General features: G+C 41.7%; 1 protein-coding gene across 3 annotated transcripts in view; it reads left to right on the forward strand.

Moving 5' to 3' along the window:
• The window catches only part of USP28 (ubiquitin specific peptidase 28), a gene marked incomplete at its 5' end in the record, with an annotated part of 28527 nt that extends 14139 nt beyond the window's left edge, over positions 1-14388 (forward strand). For 2 of the 3 annotated variants that reach the window (XM_082778087.1, XM_082778089.1), the window contains 14 exons: positions 305-499; positions 1205-1419; positions 1738-1808; positions 2130-2358; positions 3150-3353; positions 4270-4409; positions 4597-4782; positions 5673-5768; positions 6674-6852; positions 6946-7024; positions 7413-7492; positions 8313-8436; positions 9179-9377; positions 13161-14388. In XM_082778087.1, the coding sequence (XP_082634213.1) occupies positions 305-499; positions 1205-1419; positions 1738-1808; positions 2130-2358; positions 3150-3353; positions 4270-4409; positions 4597-4782; positions 5673-5768; positions 6674-6852; positions 6946-7024; positions 7413-7492; positions 8313-8436; positions 9179-9377; positions 13161-13336 (2173 nt within the window). In that variant the 3' untranslated portion in view covers positions 13337-14388. The remainder of the gene's footprint in view (positions 1-304; positions 500-1204; positions 1420-1737; positions 1809-2129; positions 2359-3149; positions 3354-4269; positions 4410-4596; positions 4783-5672; positions 5769-6673; positions 6853-6945; positions 7025-7412; positions 7493-8312; positions 8437-9178; positions 9378-13160) is intronic. The other variant, XM_082778088.1, reaches the window with a different exon arrangement.
• Positions 14389-16412: the final 2024 nt, after the last annotated feature.

Consider the following 16412-nt stretch of genomic DNA (forward strand, 5'->3'; position numbering starts at 1 on the left):
AATTGTGGCAGGGCAAGGTCTTTTTAAAAATAAAATAAAATCCAGGTTTGTATATGCTGTCATAATGAGAGTTCAAAATTATTTTGAACTTTGCAGCTTTGTGAATGTTCAGCGAGGAAATGTCCTAAGATTGAGATATGATTTCTGCGTTCAAAGCAATTAAAAATAAAAACAATTATTCTATGTCAGCTCTTTGTAAGCATGTTGTGTCATAAATTAATATGTAGTAGCTTATTTGTTGCTCTTCTCAAGCTTAACCAGTCACGTTCCTTCATTAATGGAATGCTTTGCTTTTTTATTGTAGGTACATGAAATATGGCTCTGGCCCAGCTCGCTTTCCACTACCTGACATGCTCCAGTATGTTCTTGAATTCGTCACTACAAAGTCTGCTGTACCTGCGTCTCCTGAATGTGTATCTTCTGCTCAGGACTCTGAGACAACTGTCCTGCAGTCCCAAGCTGGGTCGTGCATTTTGGACGTGCTTTCACAGCCAAACGGGTTAGTAGATAGTGAATTATGTGTGTGGGCTCTTGTGAGCATGATGGCCTGTACAAGTGCAAGTAGTCCGTGGCTACTTTATTCCTGATTTGGTTCTGTTTGTCTATGTATAACACTGCAGCTAGTTTGTGTTTTTGGAGGGTTTTGGTTGGTTGGTTTTTTGTTTTTTTTTTTTTTTTGGTGTGTGGGTTTTTTGGTGTGTGTTTGTTTGGTGCTTTTGTTTTGTTTTTCCTTACAGCAGCATTGTCATATTCCCATATTCCATAAACAGTAATTCCAAGTTAAATTATATGCTCTTTTTTTGGTTAGGTTACTATTTTTTTTATCACTGTTAAATTACTGCAATATTGGATAATTGCAAACCTGTCCAGTTTGGTTGGCCTCCACTCCATGCTATGTAAATAAATTAATTTCCTAGTAAGGGATGGAATTTTTGGAATTACTCATTGTGGATCTATTCCTCACTGTGTTCTTCCAGTTCTGTAAGAATTTTAGCTTTTATTTGTCCTGCCCTATAATTTAATTTGGTCTGTTAAGGAAGAATTGCATTTCCATTAATTTATTTTCTTTGTGTTGTACCATCCTAAAATAAAAATATCTGCTCTGGCTCTTGAGTAATTTTTGTTTAACCTCTTTTATTTTCTTTATTAAATCCTTCTCAATTTTTTATGAATCTGCCTGTTACTATGGGATTTTGTTTTGCAGCATACTAGAAAGAAAGGATACTAAGACTGAAGATGCAGCTGTCTTTTTGGCAAATTCCTCGCCGCAGAAAAAATTGGATGTGCCACTCCAGCCTTCTGGTTCACCAGCAGAAATACCTGAACGGCCAGCTCCTCATGTGGTTTCTGAGGAAGAGATGAACCTTGTTAGGACATGTCTACAGCGATGGAGAAATGAGATTGAACAAGACGTGCAAGGTTGGCCCTAAATGTTTGTTGTGTTTTTTGTGTTGATTGCCATCCTGATTTCCTCTCTGTTGCTTCATCTGGATACATCCTGAGCTATGCCCTGTGGTGTTCCCACTCATCTAAAAATACTCCTCCATGTTTTGAGGTACATGGTATACCCACTGAGCTTGGACCTACCATCAAATAACCTTGTACAAGTTTCAACTCTGTTAAGTTTATTTGATCGTTATTGCCTGGCTTCAAACTTTTTGAAAGTGAAGAGGGCCAGAATAGCCTGGGTAGTCATTATTTTTTATGTATTTTTCTCATTCGTGATGTTCTTGGCAGATCTGAAGGAGTCTATTACCAGAGTTAACCTATCCATTGAGCAAATGTACTGTGACCCTCTCCTCCAACAGGTAAAAAATGCAGCTTTGTTAGGTAAATATTAAACTGATGATGCCGATACTGTTTTTTGTTCATCGTTGTCAGTTCAGGTTATCCACTTTGTTGTATTGTTAAAAAATCCCAGTATTATGATGAAGAGGAGAAAGGATTTGTTTAAAAAAAAAAAAATGTTTTTCCCTTAAAAGTCAGTTCTTACACAGCAGTAAATTTAATGTATGACTCGTCTTGTACAAGGCAACATCTGTGAATGTGTTTTATAACTTCTTTACAGAGATCAGACAACTTCCTTTACTAGGAGTAGGTCTGAGAACTCTGTCCATTTGAACTTGCAGGTTCCCTATCATTTGCATGCAGTCTTGGTACACGAAGGGCAAGCAAATGCTGGTCACTACTGGGCCTACATATATGATCAGCCTCGAAAAAGCTGGCTCAAATACAATGACATCTCCGTGACAGAATCATCATGGGAAGAATTGGAGAGAGATTCATTTGGCGGCTCAAAGAATGCTAGTGCCTACTGCCTGATGTACATAAGTGATAAGGTGTCCAGCTTTGTTGCAGGTACTGGAGTTGCATATTTAGAGTTGTGTGTTATGTTTTTTTATGTATTATGTTGAACCTACACAGTAGTCTTTTGTTATGCAGCCTTCCCTATTATTGGTAAGTTATTGGTAACAGTTGCTTAGTCTTGCGAGTTTGTTTGCAGTGCCAATGTATAAATAGTTATGTGGATAAATTATTGTGCACGTGGCACTATACATGGCCAACAGCTGTAGAAGAACCTAATAATTTCGTGCATGGTACATTTTGATGCAATAAATAGAAGCAAACAATAGAGAACTGTCATTCTGTTCATTGCTAAATATTGCTGATGAGAATCTGGAAGTTTTTCTTTGTCTCCCTGTGACAGGTCCATTTCTGGAATGAGCCCATGATTTATTTTGTTTTTTCCCTATTTAATGCAATTTCTGTTGTTTTTAAAAATGCTTTGCTTTTACGGTGTGTGCATAAGAAAAAAATCTTTATACCAGAGATTTCATCATTTGGTTTTGATCATTTTAAGACTTGTCAAAAGCTAGTATTTCTTGGGTTTTGTGGTATTTTAAAACTTAATACTGAAGTAGATATAAAAGGTGTTGATAAATACCAGCATGAAATTCATGCTTTCAAGTCCGTGTGGTTTCCAACCTCTATATGTTATGTGAGGTTGTAGATGCGATGTGTTAAGCTTGGTTGTGACTGTTCCACTGTGGGCAGTTTAAATACCGTTCTCTGTACAGTGGTAGCCCTTGACTACAGATGTATTTCTGACCTATGTATTTCGCTATATGCAACTCATGCATTTCTTCCAGATGAAGATGATGGCTCAGAGGTCGGACAGTTTCAGAAGGAGGTTGAAGCCTTGCCCCCCGAGCTGAGACACTACATTCAAGAAGACAATTGGCGACTTGAGCAGGAGGCAGAGGAGTGGGAGGAAGAGCAATCTTGCAAGATTCCTCAGATGGAGCCGTCAGCTGCTTCTGAATCACAGGACCTGTCTTCTGAATCAGGACTAGGTGATACCACATCTGATTTTGTGATCTTTGTTGAAACTAATAACAATCAGTTGGTCATAAAGACCACGTTTTGGAGACTTATGTAAATGTCTAGGTATCTTGAAGGAACAGGTAATGAATTAACAAGGGCGGCTGGTTTGGGGACTATGTCCTGGCAATACAAAAAGCTATTCTACAATTTTTGTACGTCTGTCCTTCCAGGCTTGTCAACAGAAATGGTGTTTTCTATTCATTTAATCATAATGAGCTCATTTCATTGCACTTCCAGACTTTTTTTTTTGTACAAATGTTGAGTAGACAATATCCAAGCGCTATTCTCTTGAGTGGGAAAGTGTTACTTAGCAATCCATGACAGCGTGTGCCATACCCACTGAAAAGGTTTCGTGAGGCTTCTATTCACAAGTTCACGATGAAATACATTCAACCTCTGGGATGAATGTAGCAGCTGTTTAATCATGCACAGAAGTGCTACAAAGCATTTTTAGAACAAGAGAGGAAAAGAAGACGTAAATGGAGAGCAAACATTCATTACAATATTGTATTTTGATGGAACCGAGTAACAAGCTCACTCCAGACTTGAATAAAGTATTAAATCGGTGTCTTGTATCATGTTGTCTGGTGGTGCAGCAGATTAAAATGTTAATAAAGCCATTGTGTTATGTTGGGCCAGAATTCCTGAGAATGTGCACTTTTAGTAGAGTGTTACATCTTTAGTGCTGCATAACAAAAATGAAGGTGGCTGATAATTTCTAATGTAAATGATTTTGGATGCCATTCACAGTTAAAGAAGTTGGTATGTGTGCCTGGTAAATTTGAAAGAGGGCTGCTTTCATCTCATGTGCTTCCTTTTACCCTCTGAGCATTTGAGTTTGTGTCTTGCAGTTCATGTTCTAATGCCACATCACTGTCTTGACAGATCAGTCTTCAGGCTGTGAGCAGAGCGCGCGTTCTCTGTCTTCTGAGCATGCCATGATTGTGAAGGATCAGACTGCCAAGGCCATTGCGAACACAGCCACTGCCTATGAAAAGAACGGTGTTGAGGCAGCTCTCTACAAGGTAAGGACTGGACCCTGGCCCAGAGAGCAACCTGTTGTTGTCTTTGTATCATTCTTCTTAATAAACCTTTGCTTTTTCTGTTTCTGTGTAATTATGTAGCTGTACCACATTTAACTCGGTCCCCTCCTGCTTTCCTGTATTTTGCTTTTGTTTTTCTTATTCTTTTTCTTTTTCTTCTTGGCCACAGCCAAAGGAGGTAGAACCAATGAAGGCCCACCCGGGAGAAACAACCTTTACAGTTCAGGCAGAACAACCACAAGATGCTAAAGAAACAGAGTCTGCTGCCCAGACTAGCTCACAGGTCTCTGAAGTGGAAATCCCCAGTGTGGGGAAGATTTCTGTTAGATCTGATGCAGATGGATATAATGAGGAGGTACAGCTCCCAGTGCAGAAGTTAATTACTGACCATCACTAACCTATAACTTTATAGTCAGTTGGCTTTGAGCTTTCTAAGACTGGATACGACAGACGTCTGTCACAGAAACAGTACTGTTTTCAGAGTAAACTTTTCACCTGTAGAAATAAAATTTGGTAGCCAGACCAAATTGATTAGTAGCTTCTTTTCTAAATGCCATCAGAGAAGCAGCTCTGTAAAAAGCACTCAATCCTTAGATCTGCTCAGTGTCCCTGTGGGTGGTCTTTCTGGCATAATTATATCGAAATTGCCCCTGATGTATTACTTTACTTACAAGCCCCTTTAGGTCTTCAGAGTTTTGTCCCATTTATCAAAGAAGTTGAGTTCTAGTAGTGTGACTTAGAGGATCCTAGCTACTGATTTGAGTGTTTAACCTCATTTATACATACTTGAGCAACATTCTAGAAGCTGGCTCTTTCACAAGTCCTGTTGAGTTAGTTGAATATGCTTAATACATGCTTGTATGAAGTTAGCACAGTGAAATGCTCTGCCACAGGCACGGCTGTCTTCTTACTTGCAGTGCTTAAGAAAAGTGAGTGGGACACAGAGGGGTTAGGGTTAGTGTGCTTTATGTTCTCACTTGCTGAATTTAGAAATTCAAGGCTTGGAGCAACAAGCCTTCTGATTTAAGTGCTTAAAAAATCTGCATGTCAAGTGCATGTGATAGGTGGAGTAACTAGTATGTAAGCAAGCAGCAGCTCTGGCTTATTCCGCCTGAATTCGTATGATTTCCTTTAGACTTTATCTTTTGAAAGTTTTTCCTTTCTTCACCATGCCTTTTCTTCTTTTCCTGTCTGTTACCGTTTTCCTTGTTGTTGTTCGTGTTTGTTTTCCTGCTTTCATGGTAGGTGATGCTGAGTCCAGCCATGCAAGGTGTCATCCTGGCTATTGCAAAAGCCCGCCAGACCTTTGATCGAGATGGGTCTGAAGCAGGGCTCGTTAAGGTATTCTATTTGTTTGCTAAACTGAGCAGCATGGAAATCAGTTTTCACAGAATGAAGAATCTGTTATATTTAAAGACATATCAAGAAAGTGAAAGGAAAGATTTGTGCTTTTTTTTTCCTTCTAACTAATGGCTTTTCTGTTTGTGCTTGCATAATGTCCTTGTTCCAAACAATTTTTAGAGCTTGCAAGCTCTGAGGAAACAGCAGATTTTACTTTTTTCTGTTTATACTGCTTATTCTTTGTATTCTTTGAGGGTATAGGTAATTCTCTGTCTGTTTAAAAAAAGAAAAGTAGACTTTCTTTGTCTTTTAAAATCTGTTGCATGTCCTTGATGCAATTGTCAGGAAATAAACCAGCACTCCTGATTTTTTTTTCTTTGGTCTTGAAAATGCATACTTACTATAACCACTCTTGTAAAATGTCTTCAAGAAATGAATGCATGACGTAGAGGGACTTGAAAGAATGTAAACTGCTGAATACTGAAGTTGGTGTTAGGTTTTAGAGGCAGGTAGATCTAATGACAAAAGGTGGCAAGGGAGAAATCACCTGTGTTACTTATCTACAAGAATATATATCACAAAATACTCTTGCATCTTAATGCAGATAATACAGATGCAAGAGGATTACACTTGATTTTGGCAACCTGGCACTGGCAAGAAGCTTACCAAAACTGTTTGAGGAAGTTATGATATACAATGCCCCTTTTCTTTTTTTTTTTTTTTTAATTTTAGCTTCAGATGTTTTTGGGCTTCTATTCACCAACAGAACATAACTAAGCAGCAGAGGCTAGTTATCTCCCATGAGAATCCCATCATTGCAGGACACATTTAAGCTCTGTGTTTGCTCCTGTAGAATTCAGGTGGTCAGAAGCGTGGACGTTTCAGTACGTATGTTTCATTGGCAGGCATTCCATGAAGAATACTCCAGGCTCTATCTCCTTTCCAAAGAGACCCCCACCCCTCAGAACGATGCCCGGTTGCAACATGTGCTCGTTTACTTCCTGCAAAACAATGCTCCCAAACAGGTTGTGGAACGGACCCTTCTCGAACAGTTTGCAGATAAAAACCTCAGCTACGATGAAAGGTTTGTGCCGTGGATTCCACGATGAAGTTTTTCTCATCTGGAAGCAGCTGGGGCCATTCTTCTGACTTTCTCATCTCTGCTTATACGGAGCAGGTCAATTAGCATTATGAAGGTAGCACGTGCTAAGCTGAGAGAAATCGGTCCTGACGAGGTCGATATGGAGGAGTATAAGGTAAGGGACTGAAATGCCACCTTTGATTGATCCTTCACACTGTCAGAACTCATGCTGTCCAAAGCAGCATGTGGGAAACTGAGAATGTGGTACAGAACAGAGTTAGCACATAGAGCAGTAGCTGGCATGCCTGTAGGTAACAGCCTTGACTGGTTTCATCTGAAATTTGTATCTTCAGAAACTATGAGGGAGAACGAGTACACTGGAAATTTCCTGAGCTTTCAGGAATGTTTATGCAGTTGACTAAATCATTATGTTGAGTGCATGGCTTTTAAGAATGTTAATCTCTTTGAAGGGTAAAGTCTGCTATACTTCTGAGTTGTGAAGGAATGTAAAACTTGGGTGTGCATGTTACAGCTGAAGCTGCTTTCTTTCTCCTCCTCAACAGAGATGGCATGAAGACTATAGCCTTTTTCGCAAGGTATCTGTTTACCTGCTTACAGGGTTGGAGCTGTATCAGAACAGAAAGTAAGCTTACTTTAATTGTGTGTTTGAATATGCCCTTTGGACTCCTGTACTAAAATCTAAGTGTCTTGAACTGGCATTATACTTGGTTTAAACACATTTTGGAGCTCTTTAGACTCTTACGATTTTTTAAAGGGCCTTCTTTTTCTCCCTAACATTTTAGTTGCATAATTATCACAGTCTGGAGAAAGACTGTGCTGCTTTGTGAAAGGTTTGTATTTTGAAAAGTGATTTTTCCAATCCAGGAAAAAAATTAATAGCTTCTAGAATTATTCATGGATGGAAACAGATTTCTGAGGTGGCTGGCAGTGATGAGCTGCCAAGTTCAGGTGGGCAAATGAACAAGAGGCTGGGCAAGAGTATGTTAGAGTTTCTCTGAACTTACATCTCTCTATCAACTCTTCGAGAAGTTGGATCCATCAGTTGTTCGGTTTTCTCAGCAGGGTTTTTATAAGGTCAAAATATATAAATGAACTGAAAATACTATCCTTTGCATTTCTGTGAGTGTTCTCCCAAAGTGCAAAGTTCTTGGAGCAGCGCAGAAAATGTTGGCATTCGTGGTCTCGGCCAGTTATACACAAACTTTAAAGGGCTATTCATAAGGTACTCATTTGGAACGCAGGGCAAAAAGGAACATTACTTAATTTGACACAGAGCATCTGTTTATGCTTTGGCAAGGAAATTTTAGTTTTTCTGTTGGGTCTGATGTTAGTTACTGTTCAAGCTAAATCGAAAATATTTCCCAAGTTGACATGATTGACCACACTGTAGCTTGTTACAGCAACAGATGTTGCAGGCTGGACAGCTGACACTCTTCTCCTAGGTACCAGGAGTCCCTGACCTACCTGGTCTATGCCTACCAAAGTAACACCGCTCTGCTGATGAAAGGAACCAACAGAGGAGTGAATGAATCACTGATTGCCTTGTACAGAAGAAAGTGTCTCTTGGTGCGTAATGAAGTGCGCTCAGCTCATTTGGGGAGGGTTGTGGAATGGTAAAAGCAGCCTGGTTAACATCAGCTCTTTTTGTTCTGTGATGCAGTTCACTCACTGCTCAGTACACGTTGCCCAAAGGATCGGATTGGACCATATCCCCTTCCAGGAGCACATTTCATTAACATGCTGCTTTTTCCAGGGAATGTTCCAGTACAGCTGAACTTACTATTGGGTTTTTAAGTCAGCGCTTTTCAAAAAAGCAGTAGTTGTTTTGGGTTTTGTCCGTTAGCTTCCTTCCCTCACAATAATTATTTCTGATGCTGATGGCTTCCTCTTTCTGAACAAAAGGTGATGCCCTTTTCAGTAGGAAGAAAAAAGCAGTATAAAAATTAGATTTGTTGTTAGTTTGTGCTCTGTAGTTTCCAAGCCCAGTATGACTCTGTCTTACACCTGTTACCGTGGCTTCTGCCCCTTATTGAGTACCATCAGTAGCATGGAAATCTAGAATAATTCAATGAAAGAAGGTTTGATGTGATTTTTGAGGAATCTTGTTAAAGGTAAATATTAAAATCAGAAGTATAAATAAGCTATATATATGCTATGTGCATATATAACAAATTGCATATATTTATATAAACACATACATTTTTTGTTTTCTACTGTAGTGTGATTCCTTTGATAAAGGTTGCTGTTCCATCAAAACCTAGCACCTGGTTTTGTTTAAGTCTTTCTCTGATTCTCCCTCCTCTCCTAGAAGTTGAATGAGGTGGCAGCATCTCTGTTTGTGAGTTGTGAAGAAGCTCGTGTGGCAGAGGGCATTAGTATCCTGAATGAGCTGATCATCCCCTGCATGCACCTCATGAGCACCTGTGACATCTGCCAAGAAGATCTGGATGCCATTGAGGTCATGCGAAACCGCTGGTGCTCCTATTTGGGACAAGAAGACATGGACGGTAGGGAATGACTGCCCACATTACCTTTTTCACACTGTTTGTGGTCAGGGCAGTGTCTAGATCTTAATTAGAAAGGAACTGAAGGGCATTTAAGACAGCATTAGCATTGTAGCAAGTCTGATGGTATTTCTGATGGAGGTTGTGAGAGGATAAATGTATTTGTATCATCAATTGAATTACGCTGTAGAAGAATTTAATCTTTTTATTTTTTCACTAAAGTTGCAGAAAAAGGCTTCCTCTTCATTTAAGTGTGAAAAACTAATCTAAAAATAATGATTTAACATTGTCTAGATAGGTTTTAGTTTTGTTTCCTCTTACTGAATTGAGGGTTTTCTACAGATAGCATGTGAATGCTTCAGGCTTAATTGCCCAGACTGTATGGGGAGCAAATGCAGAGGAACATTTCACTACGAAGAGAGGATTGTTGTGTTGTAGCTGAATTTTGGTCCTGGATGGCTGTCCTTGTGTTGTCGACGGAAGGAAGACACAGACGCTCAATATGAGTGAACAATGAACTTCAACTTTAATGGATAGCTCAGTCGCCTTTTATCTAGTTCGAACATAATCAACTCATACATATTGCAAAAACTAAGCTCAGCATTGGCTAACATTTCCCGCTCTTTTCAGTTTGTTCCTCCTTCTTTTAGCCACCGTCCCGCCTTAGGGACTTTCCCAATCGCTCAAGGGCATCGTGTCCTTGAGCCTGATTGGCTCTCAGCCAGCTGCGTACGTGCCAGACTCATGTGAGTTGAGTACGGTACTTTACTAGCCCATTGCCTCCTAACTGCCCAACATCAACATGTCCTATTTCACTTAACCATTCCTCCACAATTCCCCCGTTTTTATTTTGCGCTACAAATACCTTCTCTGTGAGTTGCTCTAGTTTCTTAGTTAGGCAGTTAAGGATTATACGTGCAGCAACTATAATCGATATAATTATAAGTAGAAAGCGAAGTCCCTCTTTAACTAAGAAAACCCATCCACCCATGTTCCCAAAAACAGATTTAAGCCAACCTTCACACCAACTATCTTGTACTACAATTTCTTGTGTATGATCCCTTAACCGTTTCAACTGGTCGTGAATTGACTAACCATGGTCAGAAAGATAAAAGCAACACATTCCTTCTACATCTTCACACCCATGTCCCTGAGCCAGCAATAAGAAATCAATAGCGACCCTATTTTGCAATACAGCATGTCTTAGACTCTCCATATCTTGTGACATTTCAGAAAGAACTTGTGTTGTTACATTTGATTGTTTAACAGCCCAACAAGCAAGCTTATTAATGTTAGTCAAAGCATGTGCAGTTCCCACACCAGGCACCAAAGAAGCAAAGAATCTTTCTGCTGGACCCCACAATTCTACATCATCATTACAGTCAGAACCCAGAGTTTTTAGTTCTCGTTTAATTCTTCTGCTCCTTGTCGAGTTCTGCCACGAGTGTAAATCTGGAGCGAAAAGTGTGAGTCGCCCTAGGTAACACGGTCCTCCAAAAGCATTGGCTGGTACTCCTTGCCATGCACGGTCTCCACAGATCAAAAACATGCCAGAGAGAAGCAGCACAGCCGCCGCTGCTTCCATGGTTACGTCAGACAGGCTGCAGGGTCCTGATGTCCGTCCCTCTGCTCTGTGCCGACTCGCCACACGGTGAGCTCCAAGCGCAGCGCTGCTCGTGGCGGTGACTGAGGGGGGGGAGGCTCCCACTGCCCCGTAGCCCCGAGGCAGCGTTATCACTCTCTCTGAAGGCGGCAGTGGGCAATGCCCAGCTCCAGCACTTCCCGGCAATCCCAGTCGCTCTGTAGCGGCAGCAGCGACTCTCTGCTCAGCCTGATGCGTAGCTAAAGCGCTAGTGACTGTTCTCCAAGGCTTCAATAAATTTTTTAGCAGACTTAATATCATTAATAACATCAAACAATTTATCTCCAAATTTACGCCACTCTGTTTGTTCAAAAAACTATCAGGATTTGTAAAACAACCCTGCGCTACTGCATATGCTAATAACCCTGGCAAATCTTTTTCTACAATCTATATCTAAAATACTCCGCTTTTCTAAAAAGCATCTGAGCAAATTATACGCCGCTTGTCTTTCATACCTTTATATATACAGTTGCAGCCTTTCCAAAGACCTCGGTGGCGCTTTTCCGGCGGGACCCTTTATAGGCTCATCCCGGGTGCGGGGACTCCCTCCCACCTTCCGAGCTGTGGGTGCGGGGACTCCTGTCCCTTTCACCTTTCAGACCTCAGCGACGCGTGACCGGCGGGATCCTCTCCCGGGTGCGGGGACTCCACGTCCCTTTCACCTTCCCGACGCGGGTGCGGGGATTCTTGTCCCTTCCACCTCCTAGGCTGCGTTGCAGGACCGGATCCTCCCTTATTCCGTCGAACACGTGGCCCAGGATCACTGCCAGCAGTGTCCAAATCCCGTTCAGACCTGTCCCTGCTCGGGCGCCAATTTGTTGTCGACGGAAGGAAGACACAGACGCTCAATATGAGTGAACAATGAACTTCAACTTTAATGGATAGCTCAGTCGCCTTTTATCTAGTTCGAACATAATCAACTCATACATATTGCAAAAACTAAGCTCAGCATTGGCTAACATTTCCCGCTCTTTTCAGTTTGTTCCTCCTTCTTTTAGCCACCGTCCCGCCTTAGGGACTTTCCCAATCGCTCAAGGGCATCGTGTCCTTGAGCCTGATTGGCTCTCAGCCAGCTGCGTACGTGCCAGACTCATGTGAGTTGAGTACGGTACTTTACTAGCCCATTGCCTCCTAACTGCCCAACATCAACATGTCCTATTTCACTTAACCATTCCTCCACATCCTTGTACTGTGTTTTCTTCTGCAGTCTGAAGTTAGGCTTCTGTGGCTCTCCCCATGTAATTTTTCTTAAGGGATGTTGGTTTCAACCCCCTTTATCTTATATATGAAGGTTTGGGGAGTCATTGCAGGTTTTTTCTATCATTAGGAAAGGGCAAATTTGCCATAGGAGAATAAGGCGAAGACATGCAGATTTATTCTCCAAATACTGTTGTAAAGAATAAATTTGTATCAACGTGTGCTAATAGGCAAGTTTCCCATTCTTGGGCTTGTCGTAACAGCTTTTACTTAAACAAAAGGTTATGAAGAAACAAAAGTAGGCTGCTTGCACCTCCTGTCTGGATCGTGTGAGGTAGTTCAAATGTCACCACTGTGCTGATGGTTTTCATCATCTGAAAGAGCCTGTCCTTTAATGCACAGTCTGATGCTGGAGTTCGTGTGGTCAGCTCATTCGTATGGTCAGTCATTTACCATGAACTGAAAAGTGTCTTCTCTATGGGTTGTCCTGTGAAGCTCTGAGATCATGAAGGCTGTGAAATGCTCTGGTTCATTCCAGTATAAAGCCAAGGTTTGAGAGTCGCCTGAAAACACGTAGTTATTTCTGACTTCTCAGCCAGTGCAGCATCTTGAACTGAGAAAACCTGATACCCTGGCAGCATCTGGTGCTGCCCCAAGACAGCCAGGTGTCAGCAGAGCTCTCCTCTTTACGGAGCCCAGCATAGGCTCCACACAAGAGACAGAACGTGGGTGCTGAGTGAGATCCAGACTAGCATCTGGTGCAATGACTCCAGTGCGTCAGCAGATGCTGCTCATCCCTGTGTGCAGGGTGCGGGCATTCCTCAGGTTTGGGTGATCGTTCTCAGAAAGGCATCATCGTTCCTTAGCTTGGAGCCCTCAAACACTCTCTGTCTGGTCTTTTACTGTTTCAGTCCCATTGACTAGTTCATCCTCTTCCCCCTTGACAGCAAACCTGCAGATGAAGCTGGGCGAATTGCTTCCCAGGCTGCTCGACTGCTCTGCGGAGGTCATTGTGCTGAAAGAGCCCCCGAAGATCCGGCCCAACTCCCCGTACGACCTCTGCAGCCGCTTTGCAGCCGTGATGGAGTCCATTCATGGTGCCTCGACTGTGACTGTAAAATAGATGGCAGACTTTCCCCCCGATACGGTGTGCTATAAACCACCCGCCTTCACAGCATCCTCCCATCAGGCAGCGTTTAAAAGGGAGAGGGAAGAGAATTGGTGATTCATATTCAGGCCTGTGTTCTTTGTAAATACAAATGAATAAAAAGCAATATTGCACTTTTAAGATAATATGTTAAGTAAGCATGCAAAAGACATGAGCAACTGTTACTAATATGATCCAACAGGTACCTGACAATTCCATCTGCTTTATATTCCCAAGACCAAATGAGGAGTTGTGTGTTTTGTTTTGGCAACTTTCTCTGCTGTCCAGCAGGCACATATCAGTGGGATTGTGACAATAGCAGAGGAAGAGATTGGCTCATCTAGTGAGCAAAACTATTAGCTGTCAATCTGTCAGACGCACTTACATCTTCCTAAATTATTAGCTGCAAGACATTATATATTCAGATCTTGCCAAGCTTCTGCTAGCAGAAGTCTGAATTGTGCGATTAGGAAGCTGAGAGGAACAATGGCACTCACTCTGTATCATGTGGTCAGTCATGCATGCAACTGCATATTTCAGTTAAGTCAAACAGGCATTTGCCTTTTGTATTTTAACTGGCAAAAGAAAATATGCAGGATTCCTCCTCTGAGAAAGTCAAAAGCAAATAATGGCAGAGACAAGAGAAAGGACAGAACTGTAAAGATTGCCTCCACCACGCTTGTGCTACAGTGATAGCTGACTGGTTAAAGGACATAAAACCCCTGAAGCGTTTTCCCCTCTTGGATTGGAAAGTGAACTTCCTTCTCACCACTGGTGGACTTTCAGTGCTGGATTAGTGATGATAACTGTAAAGGTTAGAATCAGCTTTTTATTTTTTTAAATTTTTTAATTAACTTTCCTTTAAAAAAAAAAAAAAAGCAAGCCCATTTGGATTTCCTTTCATGAGCAGCCTGTAATTGTTTGAACTCTGGCAGTTTTTTAAACCAAATGCTGTAAGAGGAGAGGGTAAGCCTGTTTGTTAGGACTATGCAGGTTTTCTAAAAGTGCAATAAAAGCATTTGTTCTATGTTAGAATGAAAAAGCTCTCTCTGTGTGGGTTGTTTTTTTTCAGTGTTTTTTCTTCTTTTGTTGTTATGCCTTATGGTTCCTCTTGGCTTCAGTAGGAAGAAAGAGAAGCAGAAGAAAAAAAGAAATCCATTGGCAAAGTAATGTGGAAATGTGTGTAGCTTAATGAAGCTCCAGAGGTGCCAGAATGGTGTGAGTACTCGCTGTATCTCATCTTAGGTCTCCTGTGAAGGCAGCAGACTGCTTGGTAGCATCCTCACCACCTGGCAGACTGCTGCTGCCAGGACAGCACTGGGGGACTTCTGTACGTCTCAACAGAAAAATAGATGAGTTTAGTTAGGCTATGACCACAGAGTTGCATTTGATCCTCAGACTCGACAGCTTCAGCTCATCACCGACCAGCATCCAAGAGAGCTGTCTCTTAAGACAGGAATTTCATTAAAGTCTGCAGCAGTGGCTTAACATCTTTTAACTCATGACAGGTCGTGTCATACCCCAAGGTTAAATACGGCTTACAGCATGTGTTTGTGGCTTGTCTGCTTTGTGGCTGACGGTTTTGTTAGCTAACACCTGCTGTAATGTGAACACAAGTTGTAATTCAACTGAGTGAGCCTCCTTTAGTTAAATAAGGGTGGGACATGCTGAGCTGCACTTTGAGTTACCTTACTATCTGGTTTTCTGTCTAGCTGTTCTCTCTTTCTGCTTGAGATTAAGTCGTGTAACCAAGGGTTCACATTCTGCCATGCTGTAAATGGGCTAAAGGACGTGCATCTTGGATCCCTGCTGTGTCTGGAGATAACAACCCGTCTGTGGGGCACATCCAGGGCCATGGGGCAGGTGTGCAGGGGCACAAGTTGGGGTCCCTCCCAAGCAGGACGTGGTTCCAGGGGGGTGGCTGGCAGCGGGGAGAGCAGGGCTTTCTCAGAAAACAGGTGGGAGTTAATGAAGCTCCAGAGAGTTGCATCTCCCTTCCTTTTATTTTATTTCCCTGCAAAATGGTGCTGGGAAAATGCCTATGTTCGTTATCAGCGCCGAGTGGTTTCTCTTGAAGTCTCATTTTTCAGAGCTGAAAATCTGTTTAGAGTCCTTTTCCATTGCAAGCCATCCTGCATTAACTCGTGTTTTTCTGTGCAAGGGGGAATCTGCCATTCCCAAGCAAGCAGCAGGAATAATTCATTCATATTGAATCAGTAAAGAAGAGTTAAAAATCAGTGTTTTCCTGTTGCCAAAATCTGAGTATTTTCATTATTAATTGGGGCATTGAAACATTTAATTGCATACTGAGCTGATACCATGATTCTACACTATAATGGAGTCCTTACCTGTTTCTGCTGTTATTGCTCTGAAAAAAATGCAGATTCTTTTCAGCAGCTTAGGAAGAGGAGAGAGAAATGCCCAGGGGTGTTTTCTTCTGACAAATTAGAGACAGATTTTTTGTAGGACTTCTTCCTATTACAAAATGTGTTGTAATTAGCAGAGCTATGTTTGAATGAAATTGTCACCAAGGTCCCACTGCTCTGTCAGTTTGTGTTCCATGTTATTTAGGAATAACGTGGCTGGGATTTGGTTTCTCTCGTCTTCTCCCAGTTATTTTGGAATAAAATGAAAACACTTATCTGTAGCAACTCCAGCTATCTGTGTGCAAAAAGTGTGCCAAGGTTGTTAAAATCAATGAGCTGTCGTAGAGGCAGAGCTGCTGCCTTTTCAGCCTCATGTTCCACATTGTTGAGATGGAGATGACGTTGTGAAACAATGAGGCCTTCACTTTATTTCTTAGTATGCTCGTGGTCTGGGGTTCGACTGTGATGCGTGAAAAGCATTCAGCATTTTAAACAGAGAGCCTGGGGTCTTGACACCACATAGTCAATGACTGCATTCACTCTGCACAAAGAGTAAGTGACTCATAATTTCAAGATAACTTTTGCAATGCTGTTGTGTCATTCCAAGGCATTCTGACTTCCAGGCAACCAGGATGTGGTCTGGCAGAGAAGTCTTGAATTAGGAGATTCCAGCTATTCATACACTC

The sequence above is a fragment of the Aythya marila genome (assembly GCF_965140915.1).
Source record: "Aythya marila genome assembly, chromosome: 23".
In the NCBI taxonomy this organism is placed as follows: domain Eukaryota; kingdom Metazoa; phylum Chordata; class Aves; order Anseriformes; family Anatidae; genus Aythya; species Aythya marila.